The 15,878-nt window shown below is 38.9% G+C and overlaps 1 protein-coding gene across 3 annotated transcripts in view; it reads right to left on the bottom strand.

Moving 5' to 3' along the window:
• Positions 1 to 4,854: 4,854 nt before the first annotated feature.
• Positions 4,855 to 15,878, bottom strand: part of CDIN1 (CDAN1 interacting nuclease 1) — a 126,043-nt gene continuing 115,019 nt past the window's right edge. For 2 of the 3 annotated variants that reach the window (XM_082485510.1, XM_082485508.1), the window contains 2 exons: positions 6,498 to 6,648; positions 4,855 to 5,645 (listed from right to left, as the gene is read on the bottom strand). In XM_082485510.1, coding sequence (XP_082341636.1) covers positions 6,513 to 6,648 — 136 coding nt within the window. In that variant the 3' untranslated portion in view covers positions 4,855 to 5,645; positions 6,498 to 6,512. Of the gene's footprint in view, positions 5,698 to 6,497; positions 6,649 to 15,878 lie in introns of all 3 variants that reach the window. The other variant, XM_082485509.1, reaches the window with a different exon arrangement.

A 15,878-nucleotide genomic window follows, 5' to 3' on the forward strand; every position in this document is an offset into this window, starting at 1 on the left:
TATATATTATATATATTTTTATATACATTTACATGTATTTATACAAATAAACATAAAAAAATAAAACAATTGTATTCCTTTGATCTGGTCTCCTATGTCACCTCTCCTTAGGAGAGAGACCTGGGGAGACTTTGTATGTGTTTGTACAGCATGTAGGACCAAAGAGACATCGATCTTGGCAAGAACCTCTCCTTCATAGTATTAAAAGAATGATATATCAGACATTTGTGTCTTTATGCTACAGTCATATATTCTGGAAACCTAAATTTGCATAATGTTCTTAACCTTGACTTGGTGCTTGTTTAGACATTTTCAAAAATAATTAATAGTTATTGTTTGACACAGTTGTGCAGTTCTCGTTTGACCGTTTTACATGTCTGCTCTATGTTAACAACGAATAATTGGGCCATGCAACAAATCACAGTCGCTGTATGGATTAATACTTCTCCACGTTCATATTATTTTCATTCTGCAAGTTCTCAGAGGTAAATACATTACAGTAAGTCTGTCTGCTTATACACAGTCAGCTGGACATCAAGATCAATCCGTTAAACATCTATATACGTATAAACCCCAAAGTGTTTGCCTGGTATTAGGTGGATTCACTTTCTGTAAAAACTTAACTTAGCACTAATCTGCCTGACGCTGCCCTTCAACACCACACTTTGTGGCATCATTGTTAGAGGCAACTGCAAAAAGTATTTACACAATGAAAGGAAAAAACCTCCAAACCCTGTAATAATGAGAATAACCTTAGCCAAGGGTATTTCCCTGAGAATTAATAACTAGCTGGGGTTAATGGTCACTGGCTTCACCTTAGGCCCTCAATTAATCCCTGAACCTCAATTGTTATTACCTAATTGACTTAGTTTCATCTCATTTTAACATTTCAAAGTGATCTTCCTAAAATCACCCTGACAGAGTAACGTGGTCTCTGCAGATGTGCACTGACATGGTTCCAATATTGTTACTTTCTCTCCATACACTTGCATTGACGTTTCATCTTGTTTTGACACGGCAGTGCCACGTCTATGGATCGGTGCGTGTGACACGCGACTGTTCAGAGGAGGTGAAAGCCCGTCCGGGAGCGAGGGCAGGCTAACATCCTTCAGAGGGACGGGATGCCAGCGAAAAAGCTCCTGTGCAGAATTACTGTTATCAGCGTGAACGATTGTTGTATCATTACGAATATGACTTGTATGTCGGTAAAGGGAAGAAAGTCAGATAAAAATTTCATGTGGAATCTTGCTGCTTTTCTTAAAAAACAAACGAAAGTCTTTTCTCCTAGACCAGCTTAAAAACCTAGCCTGAAAAATGCACCAGATAGATAACATATTTACAAAGAGGTTTTTGATATTACCATTTCATGCTCATTTGAGGCTGCAAATAAATTATGCAAATCTGGTGTTCCAATAGCATAATACCAATGCAAGTAGCTGAATACTGTAAGATGCAACTCTAAATCAAGAAATCCTCATAAAAATAGGGCATCAAAATGAAGTCCTTTTATTATGTGGAAAAGTTTTTGAGAAGTCTTTTGAAGCTCTTTGATCCAGCTTTGAAATAATTTTGGTAGATTACTATTGTACGAAACCCATAATTTATAGTAGCTGACCTAAGCTGCTCTTTGTATAACAGCCATATATGAAACAATAGCAGGAAAGTGAAAAACACAAGGGGAACTAAAACTGTTCTGTTTATTATTTAGCTCATAATTACATCTTCCTTATTTAATCTTTTGAATCCTGGCATGTTCTTAATAATACAGGTTCAAATAATATTTACTATACACAGGAGAGTTAGTTTTGAGTAACGCATTTAGACTATCCAAACTTTGTGTAACTTGTGACCTTTCCCTAACCTAAGCAAGGTCTATTTTATACAGATCCTCCTAGATAGACGGTTTCTCTATAAATGGTGAAGTTGCTGCCAAGCTCCCATTGTTCGCTAGTTCATTTTTCAACAGGCACACTTTAGGTTCCTATCACACCACTGTAAAGAGCAAGCCCTTGAGGTTTCTTCTTTTGTCCACGTAATAAAACGGGTATTTCTGAATAACTTGCAAATCCACAACAAATGGCCCTTTGTGACTTAGAATAACACGATAGGAGGAATGTTTTTGGTTGTTGTTTTTGCAGGCGGCCTCCTGGTTTATTCCATAATGTTAAGCTAATACTTGAGCAGCATTTGTCTTAACGTATTTAGAATCTCATCTTCGAAATAACAAATGAGTGTTTCTAACAACTGTTTTTCTCGCTCCGTATTCACTGTCTAACTGCAGAAGATGCCTTCAGAAGCTATCTAAATAGCGAGACTACTTCAGCTGAAGTAACAGGAAGAATCGAGTTCAATTCTGTGTACTTTTTGCTGACCCCTGAGGAGTCATAATCAACTCCGGTAAATAAGAACAACCTGTAGGATGTACAAGCTTTTGCCAGAACGACTATGGTTTGAAAGGGGGGAGCTAGCTAGCTTTTTCCTCCCGAGCCAAGCAGATTTTGGCCCGGGAAGAAAGCTAAACCTTTTTGACTTCGACAGACCTTCTTGCCGAAGCGCTGCGCAAGCTAGGCGTGAACTTGCAGAAAGCAAGTCTCCTTAATGAGAGAGACCGCTTTAACAGCTAAATTCCCAATACCGGCCGTGCCTATTTTCTCGTAGCACAGATGCGCTCTTAACTTTGTCCTTTGTACAGCTCTGCTCTCAATACCGGAGTGGTTACACTGCGCTCGCGCTCTGCTCTGGGAACGCTCCCAGCCTGCAGGAATGACCTGTATTTCAAACCAAAAGAATGAAGAAGCGCACCCCGATGCTTCGCTGTTACAACGCGGTGTGGAAATTTGAGGACAGCCTGCCTAGTACCTAAAGCTGCTATTTAAATTAGAGGAAGAGCAAAATGGCTTGAGATGGTGGGTCAGCCCAAATGCATAGGGAACTGGAAACAGCACGCTCCAGATGTGGTGTGAGAAACAGAGGCAGGCAGTAGAAAACACAGGACAGACTTTTCAAAGGGGAAACGAGGGCAAACGGGAGGATACTGAATAAATAAATGCGAAATGGTTAAAAAAGGTGGAAAATTAAAAGGGGAGGATTTAAAGGCAAACGGAAAGAGCAATGAATAGTCTTCTGTAGTAGTCTGGACGGTGGAGAAATCCAAAAGCGAATAGCAGGAAAGAATGACTTTTTGAATGAGCGAATGTAACAAAATAGGATGCAAATTATTCATGAACTATCAGTACTATTAGCGTGATAAAACAGTAATGAGGTAAGCACGGTAAGACATTTGGTCCTTTTTCTTCAGCTTTAGATCAGAAGTTTTGTTCTGCTGTGAGCTGGCTTTAGGGAAAGATTATTAAACTCATATTAATAATATGTCCCTGGAACATAGGAATGGTAAAAAATATTTTCTTTTAATACTAGAGTGTGACCCACCATTGTGCTGTTCCTCCTATACAGGGAAGTTTTACTTCCCTGTTCAACCCAATTACATCAATTCCTAAAGCTCAGAACAGGCCTTATGACTGTGCTTGTAAGAGCAGATGCTTGGCAAGTCTATATATGCCAGCGAGAACATCATTCAGTTTTATGCACACTTCTGTTTTCTAGCTTGGTGTAATTCATTAGCACACTCTACAGAATACTCCATAAAACTGGATTTGGCTTTAACGTTAAGGTTCTGATGACTACAGTGTTGTTGAAGGAAACAAAAGCAACAAACAACCCACAAACAAACAGTAGTCTCTCCTCTTTAATATTAAAGTCGATGTTTACATCTGATAGAGAAAATACACAGAGGGTTTTTTGCAACAGACAAGTAGGAATATCAAAGTAGTCTTGATTTTTTTTCAGTGTTCTGCTTTCAGCATTTAAACTAGCGACACAGTGTCATTTTTGCGGTGGTAAAGCTTGTTTGATAGCCTGTAATGAAATTAGTACAGTTTGTATACTTTTGTGGCTTATTTCATCCTCATTCTAATACAAAGATTCTTAAAGGGGGCGATATACAAAGATGAGGTCAAAACTTTGATTAAAGACAGCTGTACTGCTTTCCAACCTGTTATGTCACAGCATTGGGTAGAGGAATAAATAAACAAATACAAGCCTAACCTGATTTATCTGTGTGTCCCCACATAAATTTGTTTGATGTAAAAACAAATAAAGCAAAGCTTTGATGGAGGTTGAGCAGAATTTTCAACATCTGTGCAGATAAATTTAATTTATTCAAAAAGAAAAAGCAGCATTAGTGCATCATGTAAAAGCTGATTTAAATGATTTCATACAACAGAAAGCATATGCACTAGCTAAAACAAATTCAGTTTGCCCTTAAAACCCATTTCACTCAAACAACCATTACTTCTGAATTTTCTACTACAATAACGTTCAGTTATTTCTTCTTTTTTATTCTCTTCTCAGTTTTACACATTCCACTAACCTAAACCAAAGTTAAAAGTCCCAGGGGCAGCCAGACCCTAAATGCAGCTTCTGTGTAGCATCAGGCAGGTACACTTCACAGATTGCTTCTGTGTATCTTTATGGGCAGATCCTTAAAGCTGGTCAGGTAAGCATAATACCTTAAATAGTTGAACGTAAATGATTTACAGATGTTTGAATACTTTTTAAAAAATAAATCTTTCCACTATAACATGTTCAAACCCAAGAAAATAATCTCTATGCAACAATAACTCATTGTAGCGGAGCTATACTAGCTTATCTCTGCAGTTAGGGACAGAGTGCTAGGAAGACTAAAGATATTTTTTCCTGAAAATGAAAGATTAGTCAAAATTATAAACTCCTGTCTGAAACTCACCAAACCGTGTTAAAGTGAGAACTAAAAATTCAAAATATAAATACTGCATATGCATCTGAAAACCATAGCTGAAAAAAACTGCATAGGATTAATACCCTTTCTTTTAACTCAAGGCAAGACTGTAAAAAGTCTGCATGTGATTTTTGAAAACATACAGGCGCACAAAGTATCACCTCAGCTGAAAAAGATGATGAATATGGACTGTAATGTTTCAAAGACTTTCCTTATGGAAGAGGTTATCAACTTGTGCTTTAGAGACACCGTTATCACACCTTTAATTCTATAACAGAATCTGTACCGCTGCTTAACTTCTCTGCAAATCCCAACATGGTAAGCATACGTGAAAAACCCCAATTGACTTTTTAAAATATTTAGTCCTTTCCTGAATGCCAGTTGGCACAGAAAAGAGTATTAAAGAGTGTCAAGCCCTATCAGTTGCTGTCATTAAGAAACATCTAACTGAGAGCACAAACCTGAGGCCCAATACTGCCCCTCTGAGTGGCCAAGAGGATGGAAACAGAATGAGAATGAACTCCTCAAAACTTCAAGGAGGGCTAACACCCACCTCAATGTACCTCTGGTATTGGTGGTTGCAGCAAGAGGAAAATCAAAGCTTTTACAAGAATACATAACTACGCAGGAAACTTATGCCCATTTGTGTGCTTTATTTGTTTTGTAGAACTGATCCAGTATGAAGCTCTGCTTTATCATTTATCTACTTCTCTTCTTGAACGTCAGGATGGTAATCTTCTTCGGAAGTAACCCACATAGAGAGCTCCTGCACACTGTTCTTTTGGACTTCATGGACTTCAGTACGCCAGAAAATTGCATGTTACAGTACCTACAGGGGTCAAGACAGATTTCTTTCTCAAAGCCAGCTGAGAGAAAAATTCCTAGGTATAGATTCCCCGGGGGTTGGGAAGGAAAAGACAAAACACAAGTTATTTTTGAGTCATTAAACTACTAACTAAAAAAACCCACAAAACTAACCCCAAACTTCATAGGCTCATATACATAAAATAAATCCTTGCTCTTCACTTTCACCTCCCTAAAAATCCCCTAAGATTATTTTTTTAACTGTTAACTTGAGATTCCATTGTTGATTTTAGCAATCAGATAGTGACGAAACACATATACCAATTATTCTCTCAAAATCTGGCTATTTACTGTAACAGCCAGAAATTGTATGACCCCATCTTACCACTTGGGCTTTATGAGCTATGCGTTATATTGTTTTAAGCCCCAGAATCACAATCTTTACCAATTTTCCACATCAGCATAGGTGTTTCAGTCAGACCACTAGCACTGAATAAACTTGTGAGCGAAAGCATAAAAAAAGGCACTTATTTTTAAAGGTGACTCTGTAACAGGGACGAGGACTGAAAGTTGCACCTTTCAGCCTCCGCATTTTTGTCTTTGTTTAGAATGCTGGAAGCAGCCATCCGGAAGGAAGAAAGATTATGAGTATCCAGAAACTAGCTGTTTGACAGAGACAGAAATGCTGATAATGAGTGGGTTGTGTCTGTCTTTTTTGGCTGATCACAACAGAGGTCTGAAGCAAAACAGAAACTCTTGATATGTTTGTGTAAAGAGGCAGTAGCATAAGGGCAGGCAGCAGGAGTTCAGCTGAAGTTCAGGGCAGATGCTGCCATTAGTTTACACTGCAGGAAAGTAAAATTGCTTCCGGATTTACCTCTTCCTCCCAACATCAGCGTTGAGCCATGCTGTGTCGCAGAGTCACAATGTCAGTAGGAAAGCAGTCTTTTAGCAGGATACCGCGTTCACGATGGCAGTCCAGCTCTTCGATAAATCCATACCAGTAGATGACTAATCCGGGACCAAATCTATCAAGCAAAAAGGAAAATGAACTTAGGCGATTGCGCCAGGGGAACTTCAGCACCTCTGCGATTCCAACACAAGTAAATCTGTTAATTTCACTGCTTAATTGGAGAGAGTATTTGACTTGATTTTCAGATTTTAATGAATGTTGAATTGTTGTATGTCGTTAATACCTGATTCCATGAATAAAAATGTTGTTTCCAGACTGAAACAATCCACATCAGAGTTTTGCCTTTTCCTTTGAATACTCTGCACCTATCAGTAAAAAAAGGCCTACGCCTTAAACATTAAAAAACATTTAGTAATTCTGATACATACAGAAGCCTCTCTTGCCACGCGCTCTGTTTTTTCAGATTTGGACGTGCAGGGACTAAAAATACAGGGGTTTACGCAAGTCCCAGCTCATGCAAATGATAATACCATGAAGATAACGACGAGTCCTTAAAATGTAATCTCTACAATGAGCTTTTATTCAGGTAATTATTAACGCAAAGCACAATTCAGAGAGAAATAGAAAGTTTCTGCTGTAACCTCTCTGAAACGCGCCTCAGGAATTCCTCAGATATTGCTAGCTCTGCCTGATCCCCACTAGGCAATCTCAGGAAGTAGCCCCATGGACTATTTTACCCATCAGGAAGTTCAGACCTTCAGGCTGGGTTCATAAAGAAGTAATCACTATCAATCACTGTGTACTGCGATATGTTTTGCACATCAGTTTCACGTTTTTCCTACTGAGAGCACTTAATTAAAGGGCAGCACTACTTTTGGTGTAGTGTTGCAGGAATTTTACAGTGAAATCATAAATTATGAATGTTGGGTTAGTAAAAGGATGTCTAAAAACAGAACTGCTTTCTGTAGTCTACCATTACAGCAGTCTGTACAACATGAGGCCAAAAAGCTTTTTCTTTCCTTGATTTATTATATGCTGTAGTGAACTTGCCAAAACCAACAGTGCAGGATGAGCTGTTAGATACCCTCTGTACAAGAAAAAGTTCAATAGAATGTCATGTAGTGGTTTATATGCAGAGCTGTGCTCAGGACTCAACCAATATGGTAGCCAATTTTTGTTAATGTTTAATTATAATAAAAATGTGCTGGGGGGGGAGGGGGGGATGCGTGGTAACCTAAATGTCCAGACAATACAAGCACTCAAAACCGTGGGTAGTGCCAGACCGGCTTCATTAGGGTGGTTTCTTTCCAACAACGGAGGGAAAACTCTATTTGATGTGCTCATGTAATGGAACAGGCATCAAAGGAAGAAGAAACCCCTGTGGCTTCCTCCTGCAGTTTCAATTAGATACGGTAGTCCTTTGCCCAAAACTGCTGCACAGCATTGTAACATTTCGGTTTATGGCTACTGCTCTTCAACCTAGAAGTGGCCGGAGTTTAGTGGCAAAGTAAATTACCCCTCAGCATAGCTGAGGCACCATTAGCAAATGCGCTTTTTGCGACTGAAAGATGATATTTGAAAGTGGAAAGGTTAAAACTCTGACAAATCCAGCTATACTAGCCAACATATTCAAACACGTTTAGCTTTGAATAAAGCACAGACTAAAAAGCGGCTCATAGGCAAGGATGATGCTGCCTACACCCAATTCCTAAATTTTCCCTTGCTGGCCAACTTCAGCCTCTACTGTCTCTAAGGGCTTCTCTCCATTTTTCTTTACTTAAGTTCACGTGGGGCCAAGATGTGCAGGACCTCACTGCACCGCGAAGGCCAGCTGGGCTCGCAGCAGCGGGGCGCACATGGCAAGTGAAGCCAAGGGCTGATGCTCACCGCCTCCAGCGAGAGGCAGTGATTTGCTGATGCAGGACAGGCCTACTTTTGTTATTTCGCAGACTACGTATCTGTTCCCACATCAACCAAACACAGAAAAGGGATAATTGGGTGTGCATGTACTTATGTACTAACCAAAGTTATTTTAAAAGCAAAAATCCCCAGAAGACAGGGACCAGACCTTACATTTCTAATGGGTTATTTTATGCAAGGCTATGAAATGTACACAAGTACTTACTCACTCACTACACGCGCGTGTGCCAGGTAAAATCTTGATGCTAATGAGCAGCTGTTCAGCCCAAATTTTGAAGGGCTCATTTTGCCCTGTGTGGCAGTCTGAATCTCCTATCCACCATAAAACGCACTGGGCACTGCGCTTAAGGCATTTGGTAAGGTATTTTTTGAGACTGTAATTTTAAATAAAATTAATATTTCAAGACTCCTCAAAAGGCTAATTTATGTCTTTCTAGCAAATCATCACAGCTCAAGCACAATTTTTCAGGAATATTTCGTGCTAAAAAAACTATGTTCAGAAATGCCAAATTTGATGATAAAATTTATACACAAGAGGATCTGCGTACTGTTAATTGCAGGAGCAAGTACATCTTTAGGGTGAAAACATCCATCGGTCCTGCTTTTGACTGTGCTATTACAGCAAAACTATTTGCCCTGTGCTGCCTAGATTGCACTTTTTTTCCACTATTTCATGTCATTCCTTCTATTACAGCTCTATATCACGCAGCCCATATTTATGATCACATAAAAAACATACCATACTTTTGTTTAAAAACACTTAAGTACAGTACTTAAGACCCAAATTAACTTGCTGGCACGTTAAGCATTTGCCACTGACTATCAGGAACTCCTGCTGCTAAGTGCTAATTTCTCTCTCATTAACGCCCAGAGTTGGCAAATCACAAACAATGCCACTGGTTAATTACTGCTGCCTTAATTTGAAAAGACACTTAACCTTTTTGTGTAAGGGGATGAGGTAGGGAAGTGCAACCTAGAAGTAAGAATTATCCTTCATAATTTGCCTCTTTCCAAAGTGCAGATATGACACCATGAAGAACAAAACTCGGTGCTGTGAATTCCAAAGTAAAGCTACAAATCGGTTTCTGCATCAAGCGTAACATTTAACACGTTAGTGACTAACCCTGGTTTACACAGGAGAATAAACTAAAATGACAGAATGCTCACTTAGCGTTGCCAGGGAAAGGGGGTTCGTTTAGTAGCTCTGAAGAGGAGAAAAAACGTTGAATGTACCAAATGGTTCTACAACTATACAGATATGGTATGCAATACAGGCCAGGTTATCCCGTTTCATACGAAAAGACACACTGGAGAAAGTTTATGCTTAAAAGGAAAATCAAGCCTAGAAAGTAACAAACTGTGGACTCCTATGGATTTTGTTCTTGCTCAGAAAAATTGTATAAATCCCTAACAATGTGCTTAACTTGTACTTTTCCTCCCCTGTTTTGAGTTCTTACCCTGAAAAGCCTACGTATGAAGGAACCTGTCCAAAAGTTATAAAAAACTGTAGTTTTACCTATTCCAGTGAAACTATTACTTTCCGAACTTTCCTTTTATATGGAGTTTTTTCTTAAAGCTGAAAAGAAATCCAAGTAACTCAGGTTTGGTTAATTCCATGCAGTAAAAACAGCATAAACAGGAAATATAGAGGCAAGCTTCCTTCAGAATATAATAAACATAGCAAGTGAAAATCGTCCACACAGGTTGCATGGGTTTACTTAAAAATCAACCAATAAGTATGTAGTTATGATTATATAAATCCTGGTTTAGTCATTGTCTAGTTTTGACACTGTAAGTCGTGACTACAAGGCAGCCAAAGCCAAGCTAGCTGCACTTTAGTGTGGGGTCAGAGTGCCAGAAGGGAGGTAGACAGGCTTATGACCCCATGGCACGGCAAGAAGAGAGCAGGATTACAAAAACCCATGGATTAGTTTAGGCTTGATATAAAAGACTAATTTTAGCCTTAAGGGCAGCAGACAGTGTCTTTCAAAGAATCAACTGAAGCATTTGAGACAGATGCTGGAGATAGTAAAATATAGTTTGACTACAATTAAATATAGTTACAGGCTCAACGGTGCTTTAGATGAAACTTACGTCTGATCATACTACTCCAAATAACTCAGCTTTGCACTAATTTAAGAGGGTTCAGAGGATCTTTTATACTGGTTTAATGACATGGATTTTGAAAGAAACCCATAGTTAAAGCAGTATAGGTCTGTACATCGATAATCTTGGGATGCTGGGCTTTGTTCTTGGAAAGGAGTTTCAGGGAGATATGCTGAAAAGCCAGCAAGGTAAAACTGAGATAACCCAAAGCCAAATGGTTCTTTTTATTAAAAAAAAAAACCAAAACCAAAACAGAAATCACATATGTGTATAAGCCAAAGGATCATTAAGAAAAAAAAGGGAAAAAAAAGCTAAGTAAAATGTGAATCTGGGTTTAACTTGCCCTCCAGTTGAACCAGTTTTGTGCTAGAAAAGAAAAAAGACTTTTATTTATTTATCAAAGTGGCCTAGTAGGCTCACACATATTCTACGTCACTTCAAGAGAAACTACTTTCTAGTAATCTCTTTTCTTCTGGAATGTCTGTGTGGGGTCCATACTAGCTTCTAAGGATCTGCCTAGACATGTGGCTGTTGCGAGTGGATTTTTTCACCATCAAAAAGCCTTGCATGTGGTTTTATGAAAAATGCATTTTCAACACACTGCTCGATACTGAGCAGAAATGTAAAACATCTTGCAATTGTTTTTAAATAAATGTACGCTTTATTTATTCTTAGTCTATTTGTTATAGATGGGTTGTATGCATCTCAGCGTAATGTAAATAATTTTAATTCCAAGTGACTCTCATAATGAAATGCTGGCATATGAATTATTATTTCTAATATGCATGCATTTAAGCAAATATTTTCTCAAACAGATTCAGATGAGTACTCACATTATACAAAAGCATAACAGTCTACCTGGTTGGTGATTTTGATTATGAAGGTCACATCTGAATGCATCTTTGAAGGACTGCATTCTGGTCCCTTGCTTTTTAATGTCAGATCATCAACAGTGCCAGCTAAAAAGCTGGCTTTGTTTCCTTTCTTCTCTTTAAATATCAAGCAAATTAGAGTATTACCACTTGTACATCACTATTTATTTCCTGGGAAGAGGGAACTACAAAAATTCACAAATAAATTATTAGATTCTAAGTCAATTTAACATGGTTCTTGAGAATGACAGTCGTGAGTAAACTGGTTTTACTTGTAGAACTAATAAATCCCGAAGAGATAATAATTAAAACCCCCTATAATATCTAATAAGTTTACTGTTTAAGGACTCACAAGTTTATTTTAGCGTACTTGTAGAAGTCTCATTCGTGTCAGTGGAGGGAATTTAGATATTTGCAGAGCTAGGCTAGTAGGCGACAACTTCAGACCACATATTCAAGTAAGGTCAATTGGCATCAGTCAGCCAACTTCCTTACGTCTAGACCAGTTTATTACTGCTGATGACACAGCGTTATATATCTTGGCAAACATTTAATAGCCACTGGTCAGAAACTGCCTTTGATTAGCAAGAAATTTTCCATTTAAGCAGCTACCACAAGTTGTAGTTCAGAATATTTTATAACAAGTATTTCTGCTGCTGTTCATTTATATAGAGTTTTAAAATCAAATAAATGTACTTGCGCATAAAGACAGTGCATTTTAAAAACTCTGAAAGCAATTTAAAGATAACTGTGGCGTTTTATTAGCCCTGTCACTTTTAAAATCCTCCACACACTTTTGTGATCCAGTGACACGTGCACACTGATTGAAATAAAAGATGCCTTCAAGGCGTTACACAGCACCTTGTTTCTTTGACTTCACCAAATCTGGTCCAAAGAAAGAAAAAAAATTCCCATACTTAGTAAAATCAAGTAACCGAATGGTATTTTTTGCTCTAAAAATCTGATCCTTAACCTGTTACTCAGAAGGCAACAACATGGCTTGGGGCGGAGCGGCTCGAAAGCTGCCCGGCAGAAAAGGACCTGGGGGTGTTGGTGGACAGCTGGCTGAATGTGAGCCAGCAGTGTGCCCAGGTGGCCAAGAAGGCCAACAGCATCCCGGCCTGTATCAGGAATAGTGTGGTGAGCAGGACTAGGGAAGTGATCATCCCCCTGTACTCGGCACTGGTGAGGCCTCACCTCGAGTACTGTGTTCAGTTTTGGGCCCCTCACTACAAGGAGGACATTGAGATGTTGCAGCATGTCCAGAGAAGGGCTACAAAGCTGGTGAGGGGTCTGGAGGACAAATCTTATGAGGAACGACTGAGGGAACTGGGGTTGTTTAGCCTGGAGAAGAGGAGGCTGAGGGGAGACCTTATCATCCTCTACAACCACCTGAAAGGAGGTTGTAGAGAGGTGGGGGCTGACCTCTTCTCCCTGGTGACAAGTGATAGACAAGAGGAAATGGGCTCAAGTTATGTCAGGGGAGGTTTAGATTGGATATTAGGAAACACTTTTTCACTGAAAGGGTTGTTAAACATTGGAATAGGCTGCCCGGGGAGGTGGTGGATTCGCCATCCCTGGAGGTGTTGAAAAAAAGGGTAGATGTGGTACGTGGGGACATGGTTTAGAAGTGGTTTTGTCAGGGTAGGTTAATGGTTGGACTTGATGATCTTAAAGGTCCCTTCCAACCTCAGCAATTCTATGATTCTATGATTCTTGGGCCCAACTCCCTTAAGCTACTTAATATTGTCTTCCTGCAGTAACAACTGCACAAAAACATACTTGCCTGCAAACGTGGCTCAGGAAAAAGTTCTGATCACATATTTATAAAGATAATAGGAAACTTGTCCATGGCACTAGCAAGAACTGTATCAAGCCTCACACGGGGAAGTTAGAAGCATATTATGTCTGAAGGATCCAGGCATCCAGTTTATGCTGCTTGAAGGTAAAATTAAGCAACTAAAACCTAATCTGCTTTAAGCTTTGATGTTACCACAGTAGTTGGGGGAAGTCCTACTTTTGCTAAAGACAAGGAAAAAAATTAAAGTCTATTAATATTCTATGAGACTCCCATTTCTAAGGGGGTTTTGACTCAAAAGTTGAAATTTCTTTTGGGCTGAAAAAGGTAGGTGTTTCCATGAATGCCAGATATTGATGTTGTATGCAGTTGATGTGGAAGCTGGAGTTGTCAGGTGGAAAAAAGGTGGATGAAAACTAATATCAGGCCTCTGTCTCTATAGTCACACCTCTCTTGGATATGGTTAAATCTTAATGAGCTTTTTTTTTTATACTAGCTGTCTTTTTATATCTGCAATGAGACTGTTAAGCATCAATCAAATAGCAGCATTTCATCAAGCTGATAATATGAATTAATTGCTTTTGGCATTTAGAGAAATAAAAACAAATAAAATGATATTTATGTTGATATAAGAGACCGTTTAAAATATGTTAGAATTTTAGCACAGCACAATTTTTTAAATGCATATTAATAGAATGCACCAAAAACTGTGCAAGTCACTGTCATTAAAATATTATAAATACAATATAACTTTTAGCTGCATAATACATTTTTAATAAACAAACTGTCGAAACACATTATTCACTTACACTTATTCATTCAGATCTGAGTACTGTTCTCCAGGCAAATAAAGGATTTTTATAATCCTCAATGACAAGTTAGGGTTGTTTTTTTTTAAAATGTAGTTCTCATGGAAATTAACTTTTAAAAGCTATGATTAAATAACATTAAGGTTACACTGATTTACAAGGATCAAGGCTTTCTAAGTGAAGACTGATGCAGTGAGTGGGAAAGAAAACACATACTGGCTCAAGGCAGCTTGTCATTAAGACGAGAGAGCCTTGAGTGAACTTTGAATTTCTCAAGTTTTGTTGATTCTTGTCCTAACTTCTACCGAAACGTAGTTGTTTATTAATAGTATTCCAGACGCTCGTCTCTCAAAAGTGGCTGTGTGCACTTAAGGTAAATTTTTTTTTTTTTTTTTCGGTCTCAGCATCTTCAAAAGCAGGTAGATGCTTTGCACACCAGACTGTAAGTTTCGCATTGTAAAGAGAGTCAATAAGGCGCCCCTCATGCCTGCACTGCAGGATTGGGCTGATGTATTGAACATTAACATGGTATTCACATAAATATTTTAGAAAAGAAATTGTTAATCCTTTTACTGGTGGACTGTTTCATGGAAATTATGGCCAAAGTTGTCTCTGGCTTTAGCAGAGATGACTTGGGTACACATTTTGGAAAACAATGCATTTTAGCTGCCTGGGAAGTTACTTCCAGTATCTATCTAAAAGAAGTACTTGACAGTGTTCCAGGTACCTTACTTGGTAATTTGGAAATAGGTCTAAATTTCTCTGAAATATAAGGATCTCGTATCACTTAACCATCTCAATACAGGGAAAAAGTGACTTCAGGCACTGTGGACGATGGGCATAACTAAGCAAAAGAAGCTTGACCAGAAAATCTCAATCCGAAATGCACACTATAAGAAAGCTTCTACATCTTCTTTTTCAGCAGTTTCATGAATTCCTTTCTGATGGAGAGAGTCTAATATTCTATATTAGCTGTTGGATCTATATACTTGTCTTTTATAATTCAGGGTTAGCACATTGTTTTACTGTGCCTCCACGAGCGCATTAATGTGGTCCTGCCCAAAGCAGCAATACCCTTCCATCCTGCAACATGCAATTTCATGACTAGTTTACTAAATCTATGCTACTTCTATTCGAGTTGTGCTACTTGTATTTACCTGTTAAGACACTGCAAGAATGTTGCTACCCTTTGAAAAGGCAGGGAGAAAAGGTGGTTGGTTGCATTACAGAATTATTCCATACATTGTGGCTGGAAGCAAGCGCTTTCTGATTAAACCCAGGCAACGAAGGGTGCTTTCGGAGGTATTTGCTTGTTACTCAGTTTCCCTGAGAAAACCTTATGCCATTAGTTCACTCTCCAGGGACTGTCGATGCAAGGCTGCTATTGTTTGATTCTGCACATTTGAAGCTGTGGATCAGTGTTGAGAGGAGTTACTGAGGTTATTTCAAACATTTTGTTAAACTCACAGCAGTCCTCCCAAAGGAATGCTTGGCTGCACACTACCTCTTATCCCGGGTGACAGAAAACATGAGAAAAGCTTTTGAGTACAGTTATATTGAGGTCCAGGCAGCCATAAGTGCTGGTCAACTCCTGTTGCCGTTAGGTGATTAATAGTTGTTTATTTTTAGGGCTGGAAGTAACAGGCCATGCTAAGGCCAGCGCGAGATGATATCTGAATAATCTGTGAGTGCCTCACGGTTTGCAGCAACCCTTTCTTTCTGTGCAGCTGTGTATCTGGTGACAGCACTTGCCAGAGTGATAGGATGTGCCAAAAGTGCATTTAAGAGAGGAGGCAGAACTGCTCTCACAGCAATTGCTTTTTGTTTAATAATTACTGTA

This window comes from Vanellus vanellus (assembly GCF_965231255.1).
Source record: "Vanellus vanellus genome assembly, chromosome: 6".
Taxonomy (NCBI): Eukaryota; Metazoa; Chordata; class Aves; order Charadriiformes; family Charadriidae; genus Vanellus; species Vanellus vanellus.